At 48.7% G+C, this 7,785-nt stretch overlaps 1 protein-coding gene across 1 annotated transcript in view; it reads right to left on the bottom strand.

Moving 5' to 3' along the window:
- Positions 1-2,003: 2,003 nt before the first annotated feature.
- The window catches only part of HS3ST3A1 (heparan sulfate-glucosamine 3-sulfotransferase 3A1), a 39,605-nt gene continuing 33,823 nt past the window's right edge, over positions 2,004-7,785 (bottom strand). Inside the window, exon 2 of the mRNA XM_075518870.1 lies at positions 2,004-6,273. Within this exon, the coding sequence (XP_075374985.1) occupies positions 5,655-6,273 (619 nt within the window). The 3' untranslated portion in view covers positions 2,004-5,654. The remainder of the gene's footprint in view (positions 6,274-7,785) is intronic.

Here is a 7,785-nt window from a genome sequence, read left to right as displayed (position 1 = left end):
GTGGCAGGGCCAGCGACGGCTAAGGGGCTGAAGGGCGGGGGGAGCCGTGAAGACCTGACTTTCCAAGGTTTTTTGCAATCTAAAGAAAGGACTGTATGACATTAAGCTTTCTAGAGAAACATGAAGTGGAAGAGAAGAGGTTGTGGAAACGATGCCAACGTTCACAGCAGGCAGAGCCCCCCCCCAGCTGCCGTGGAGCGTGTTGGGCTTAGGAGGCTAAAATCAGACACAAGTGGGTAATTCTTGTATTTTCCCCTTTTTCAATAAACCTGCCCACTCTTTCCAGGTTGCTGCCGCCAGCAAAAAGAGAGCACAGCCTCTCAGTACCCGTAAACTTTATTAAATGTGTGCTTTTTCATTCTTAAATTAAATTAAAATCAGTCTGTTTCATACTGAAATAGCACCAAAGGGAGAAGGATGACAGTATCACCAAGCAAAGGGGAGGGAGGAGAGAAAACCAAGAAACCATTATATACGAACAAGAATTTTTTTAATGGTTAAGAAAATGGGCAATTTTTTTTCCTAATCTGGAGACCTAACGTTGTGTATGCAGGAGAACCGAGGAGACTAAGGATCCATGTTAGTCAAAATAACTCAGTGTAGCGTAGGCATGGCCAAATCATTGCTGGAAATTTAACTTCTTATTGCTGCACCCCAAAGACCACCCCGAATACCATGTAGAGGAGTCTCATACACTGATCTCCATGGCACATTGGTGTTTATATTCCTTTTAACTGTGTAAATTATTGGGTGGCAGCATTTCCTTAGGAGCTGAGTAATTTCCCCATGGCACGAAATCAGCACCAACTACAACGTGGACACGGCAGCTCGGTCCTTGCCCTTCCAGAAATCGCAGCAATGCGAATCACAGCAGCAGAGGGGTGAGTTTTTGTCTTGCCAAACTGCACTGGTAAAGAAAAACCCATTTTTCTGAAATTTTCCAGGTGTGGCCAGTTGAAGCAGGGTACAAAGAGCCTTCCCAGTTTGGGTTTGGCTGAAAGCGGCCGCTGCAGTGGGCTGAAGGGAGGTCTCCAGTTCAGCCTTCTTTCTGAATTGGGCTCTACAAGCCTTGTGCCAAATGTCTGCTGATGTCACCATCAGCAGAAAAAAAACTGATTTTTGCGGAATAAGTGCAATACTTGTGCTCAGCACACGTGCACCAAAGCTCGTGGTGGTTTCTGTGCAGCGGGGCTGCGGTGCCCCGTTTGTGGGGCTGGGCTGGGCTGGGCAAGGTGTTGTGCAAACCCTCAGCAGACCGACTGCCTGTTGACCAAGGGGCACCCATGCACTGCTGCAAATGGGGGGGGTGAAGGAGATGTGTCCACCTCCTGAAAGATGAATTTGGTGCTTGACATTGACAGGATGCTTTAGAAAGGTGGGTTTTTTTCCTTTTAAAACAAATGTTCTAAAAATCTAAATGTTGCGTGGCATATAAGCCTGAGCTTCATCAGTGCCTAATGGCACATTTGATTATTGAAACCAGAAGAATTTTAATACCCCTAATTAGTTTCTCATTGTTAATGTATTGATTTTTCTGCCTTTTTTTAAAAAAAAAAATCAAACCCTATAGGTCGCTGTGCTGGTTTTGGCTGGGATAAAGTTAATTTTCTTCCTAGTAGCTAGTGTGGGGCTATCTTTTGGATTTGTGCTGGAAACACTGTTGATAACCCAGGGCTGTTTTCGTTCCTGCTGAGCAGTGCTCACACGCAGTCAAGGCCTTTGCTGCTCCTCACCCCACCCCACCAGCGAGGAGGCTGGGGGGGCACAAGAAGCTGGGAGGGGACACGGCTGGGACAGCTGACCCCAGCTGCCCAAAGGGACATTCCATACCATATGGCGTCATGCTCAGCATATACAGCTGGGGAAGAAGGAGGAAGGGGAGGACGTTCAGAGTGATGGCGTTTGTCTTCCCCAGTAACCGTTAGGCGTGACGGAGCCCTGCTTTCCTGGAGATGGCTGAACACCTGCCTGCCCATGGGAAGGAGTGAAGGAATTCCTTGTGCTTTGCTTGCATGCGCAGCTTTTGCTTTCCCTATTAAACTGTCTTTACCTCAACCCACGAGTTTTCTCACTTTTACTCTCCTGATTCTCTCCCCCATCCCGCTGTGGGGGGAGTGAGCGAGCGGCTGGGGGGGGCTTAGTTGCCGGCTGGGGTTAAACCACGACAGTCACTTTCATTTTTATTTATCACTCCTTTTGCTTTCCCCTCCTAATACACATGCTCAGTATTGTAGGCCTAGGAGGGGTGCAGTTTTCAGTAGTTTACTTCCAATTCTTCTTAGGTTAAAATAATCTAAACTTCATGGCTGGATTTTAAAATAAGCCTAAAGAGTTTAGAGGCTTAAATGTTATTAGAGTTCAAAGCAATTTGGTTGTGTGACCCCTTTCTAAAAGCCATTGTTCCTACGTGGAGGGATTTTCAAAAATACTCATGGCCCAGATTGAAAAAATCAATTGCAGTCTCAGATCCCCAAATCGTTTTACTAGATGTGCATCGAGGGATTCAAACCCTCAGAAATTAGTGGAAGTAAAACACTCAAGCATTTTTGGGAAAGTATGCCTATGTAGCTGAGTGCAGTGTGCTGGGAAGAGTTTTTTAAAGGCATGTATGACAGTTAGGCTTGTGTACACACCGAAGCTATACTGATTTAATGACAGTGATTTGGTGGCACTTGTAGAAACTCATTTGTATGAAGGTGCTTTATATTGCTATAGCTGGTTCAATATGGGAAGAACAATCTGTAGCGCTATAAAGCTCCTTTATACTAGTCTGAATGTGACCGTATGAGAGACAATAGCAATATAATTATATTGATTTTTTTAAATCATGCTCTTAAGTGATATTTATACTTGTCAAAGGCATGTAAAGATTAGCCCAACCTTAAGTCTTTTTGAAATACCAAAGAAACTACATGCTAAACCTTCTTTTCAGCTTGGAAAACCTCAGATTTTGTGCCTCAGTAGTGCTGGCACTGTTCAGTTGTGCCCGTGAGCGAGTGACACCTTGCCCTCGCTGCCAGCTTGGCTTTTGCACTTGGATGGAAGAGCACAGTGCGGGAAGGATGGTGGCCATCTCCCGTTCCTGCCCCAACAAGCCTTGCTGTTAGAAAGGTTTTCCCAATAATTAACCCCCATCCTTTTGGCTACACCTTAAGTCCATTCCCCCTTGATCTGGCCGGCATGGACAGAGAGCAGATTGCTCCTCTCAACTCCAGTGGCACTTTGGGGAGACGATTACCGAGAGCCCAACAGTCTGCAACTTCTTCTGATTTAGGAGCTTTGAGCTCCAGCAATGAGCTGCAGAGATGCTGGTAGGGACCATGACCCCATGAAGCCAAAGCTGCTTGACCATCTCTGATTTTCTCATGTCATCTCTTGCATGACCATTGAGGGGCTGAAGGGAGGCAGGTAAGAGAAAGGGCTGCTGCGGGTCTGTGTGGTGCCTCATCTGCCTTTCTGCTGTAAGGTGTTCGCAGAAGGCAATTACGTAAAATGTTTACCCAGCTGTGGCACAAGACTTTGCCAAAAAGGGGCTTCAAATGGGACACATTGGAGCAAGAATGGTGGGAAGGGGGTGAAGGCATCAGTGGAGGCAGCAAGGGTGGCACCGAGCCATGCCATGCCAGGACAGACTGCTTAGCACAGTCCGGCTTTGGTGCCACCAGCCCATCACCACCGCTCCACCAGCCGGGGCACGGAAATCTGAGCTCAGGTAAGGCTTTGGGGTGACATCTGTGGTAGAAGGTCCTGGGGCCTCACGACATTAATGAAATTATTTGAATTACCTTGGGAAATGGGCCTTGCATGCAAAACCATGTGGGTTTTTGTCTTCAGGGGATAAGAAGGTCCCAGGACTCTGCATCCTCGGGAACGGAGGGAGGCATGTAGGGATGGGTAGGAAGGAGGAGGCTCAGGGCAGCCAGGAGGGGAGGTGGCTCAACCCCTGCAAGTGGAACTTGCTGCCATGAAGTTGAGCAGGTACCAAGCTATTTTCCTAGCCTGTCAAGCAGGACAGCCCAAGGAAGAGATGACTCCCTCTTGGGTTAAATTGTAATTTCAGATACAATTCTCTTTAGAGTCCTTGAAATCTCTGCTCTGCTGTGATTTTATTAAGATCTTGGCCGGTGTGCAGGCAGCCAGCGAGCTTGGTCCCCAGGCTTCTTCCTAACCAGATTACCAGGTGATCCCCCACTTTGTTTTACCCCATCACGGGCTTTTTAAAGTTAGACTCGGGAGAGGGAGCATCATCGTGTTGTGTTTATACAGCACCAAAGGATAGTTAGGTGCTCCTATAGTCCAGAAAATGCTGAAGGTAAAGAGCCAGCAGATAAATGAGCCCACGGTAATACAAGATCCTGCTTCCCTAATAGATTTCTGTTGCTGAGACATTTCTACCAGCCAAAAAAGGTGATAAGGATCAAAGCAAAGAATTTAAATCTCCTGGGTACTGAAAACAGGAGATTCGTTTTGCCTGACAATTTTTAAAACCCTGCAGAACCAATGCTCTTGTTCCTGCTTCCCCCTCGGTTCTCCTTTAGGAAAGGACAAGAAAAATTCCATCATCTCCTCATTCTCTCTCCTTTCTGGATGTGATTTTTGTTCATTTTTTCCCCAAACAACCCTTTCTCCGCTGTTTCTCTTTTAAGACTGGCCCAACTTAAACCATTCTTCATTATGGCTTAAACAGCATCCACCAGACACGGTGAACTTGCTTCCTGCATACGAGTGGTGGGATGGTGGGTCCCCCAGCACCTTGGGTCCCCCAGCACCTTCAAGACAGGTGTGCCATGAGCAGCATCTCAGCGTGGACCTTCCTTGGCCATCGCCCAGATCCCTTCAGATGGCCCCCCCGGGAAAAGCGCTCTGCTGTCAGCGTAGCAAAAGAGGTGCACGTTGCTGGCAATGGGGAACACTGGTTTAGAGCCAACTCCTGTGAATGAGGCCTTTTGACTACCTGGCAGTTTTCATCATAGAGTCAAAAGAATAATTTGTTTTCTTTCACCTTTGGCTACCAAAATTGTTTTGTCTCAAAACAAAAAAATGGAATATTGGTTTTGGCTTCTATAAGATGAAAAATAAGTTTAGTTGATGAAAAGAGCTCAATTTAGGGGGGGGCAAGAGTCAAACAAAAATTGAATAAATTAAAAAAATTTCACCAAAGGTTTCATGCAATAAAAAAATCCCCTAAGGTAAGGTTTTGAAAGCCAGATTAGCTATTAAACCTCTCTTGTTTCATTGTCAAAAGTGATGAGGTCTGGTCTAAAATGGCATTTGCAAGCCAAAATCTGGCTGGCCTTCCAGTAAGGCACCCCTGTCACTTCTGGAGGTGGACCTGAGGACATCTAAGACTTTGCACCTGCTTTTTTCTTACAAAGACAGTGCTAATCCTTGGGCCCATTGAAGGAAGCACCCAAGCTGCAGCTGATGTCAACAGGACCAGGTTGCTGTTCACAGCCTCCTTTTCTGGTCAGATACATCACCTCATCTCTGAGAGAAGAAAGAAAACAAAGCAGTGTCAAAAGAAAAAACAGAATCAGAACAAACCATGTTTCAGCACAACTATTTTTTTTCTGTATTTTCCCCCTCTCTACTGATATGTAAAAAAAATATATATTATATTATATTTTCCTTTTCTTAAATTATTTTTTTCAGCCTCAGTCCCAGCCAAAATCCTGCCCTGTCATCTGGTAGAACTTCATGTTGAAGGGCCGGTAGAAGTCCCGCAGCCTCTGCACCACCTCCTGGTCTATGTCAGGGTGGGTCCTGCCTTTCGTCTTCCCCAGGCAGTGGGGTTTGCTGCTGCCTTCCGCCTTCTTCAGGCACGGGAACCCCTTGGTTTTGTTGAAGTAGAAGTGTTTGTCGGTGATGATCCTCTTGAGGCCCAGAAAGTCCTGGACCCTGCCCAGCTCCCCTGCGGGGTCACTGATCAGCCTCTCCCCGCTGACGAAGAGGATCTGCCCGATGGGGAAGTAGAGGAGCCAGTTCTCCAGGTGCTTGGCATAGATGCCAATCTGGATGGCGCTCCACGAGGTGTCGATCAGGCCCGTAGTCCTGTTTTTGAAGGTCAGGCTCTCAAAGGTGGGGATATCGGGCTTCTTGGAGAGCGTCTGGGTGTAGTCCGAGATGGCTCTGGTCACGGGGTCCCGCACCACCACGATGAGCTTTGTGCCCTTGGACATGGAGGAGATGCGGGCTGGGGCCTCCTTGGTGACGAAGTAGCTGGGGGTCTTCTCCATGGTGATCTGCCCCTCCAGGGTCCTGGGCATGAGGTCCCTGAGAGAGGAGGAGAGAGGGACATGTTAGTGCCGAATGCCCCTGCGCAGGTGGGGGGAGCTGAGCGCAGGCAGTGCTCCGGGCTGTCCCGGGTACCAAGGGCAGGATGCTCCTGAGCCTCACACCTCCAGCCCAGCTTGCTTTCCTCCTTGCGTGGATAGTCAGGAGGCTCTGATTCAGCAAAGCATCTAAACACACTCCTGATTTCCCACTTCTTTTGGCTGCCTATTTACCTAGAATTAGACCTAAGCCTATTTTGCCTATTCAAGGCCTCTATGGGTCTTCCTGAGGGGGATCCCACCTCCCTTCTAGCAATGGCACTGTACGAACAGAGCACATCTCTACGATCCTAATGTCCTATCCCTTTAAATTCCTCCCTGCCCACACTGGGGTTTCCTGCACGTTGGTTTAAATTCCCTGGAATAACAGTGACTTTCTGGAGTAACAACACTCCCTTCCTGCAGGGCACAAGGGATTTTCAAGGGCCAGGATGTAAGACTCTATCTTTTGGTATTTTCAAGGTGGCAGCAAGCTGATGTCACATAAAAATGTGCAGTATCAGCCCCCTGACCTCAGCAATTTCCTTCTTCCACCCAAAGAAATCCTACACGCAAGCTGCTTCGGGAAGCTCTCCCAGCTGGGAGCAGGAAGGGGCTTGGGGCTCGGGCCAGGGTCCATCCTGCTCCGTGGTCCCCTTGAGAGTTCAAAGCCCTCCTGGGCCTGGCATTGGGTATGATTTGCTAAAGGACCGCAGGATTTGGCCACAGGATGACCTGAGCTCCTCCATGTTAAGCAAGGCAAGCCAGGAGAGTGTAGGAGCCATGTGAGCGGCCATTTGTCTGCTCCTCCTGGGCGCTCCCAGCTCCTCTCCTCGCTCCCCCTTGCCTGCCACACCACACCCCATCCCCCCACATTTGCAGCACCCCGTAGATCACCCCCGGACAGGAGCCAGCACCTGCAAAACACCGGTGATTCACACCATCATCATTTGGTTACACAAACCCAGCCCTCCTTCCAGACTCTCAGCAGAATTTTCCGCTCCGCAGCTTGGTCTCCTTCCAACGGTCCGGTCCTTCCCGGAGGGAATGGGAGATGGATGGGAGGTGGCTACAGCGCCGGCGAGGTTCACCGCCGTGCCACCAGCAGTTCTCATGGCAACTGCGGCCCCGGGTCCTGAGGAGCAGGGACCCGCATCCCCCCCCACGCCCTGACCCCTCGTCTTTGACCTCGCCACGTTGCGACACCCGTGTGCCGTGATGAACTGCTCCCTGCCTGCGTTACTGCTACCGTCTTGCAGCAGCAACATCTGGTTTGCAAACCTGTGCAATATGCCAGCAAAATTAAACTCATCTATCAAAAAAGCAACAATGAAAAGGCAACAACAGCTAAAAACACCAATAACAACCAAACCCCAGGCTGAGTCGTTACATTACAAATGAGGCAGCGAGGACTGACCCTTCCTAAAGCAATTCTATTTACAACCACATTACATAGAGGCTGAGCAAAGACGTG

Source organism: Mycteria americana, chromosome 16 (assembly GCF_035582795.1).
Source record: "Mycteria americana isolate JAX WOST 10 ecotype Jacksonville Zoo and Gardens chromosome 16, USCA_MyAme_1.0, whole genome shotgun sequence".
Classification (NCBI taxonomy): domain Eukaryota; kingdom Metazoa; phylum Chordata; class Aves; order Ciconiiformes; family Ciconiidae; genus Mycteria; species Mycteria americana.
Note: the sequence above shows the minus strand (reverse complement) of the source record. Positions and strands in the feature narration are given on the sequence as shown.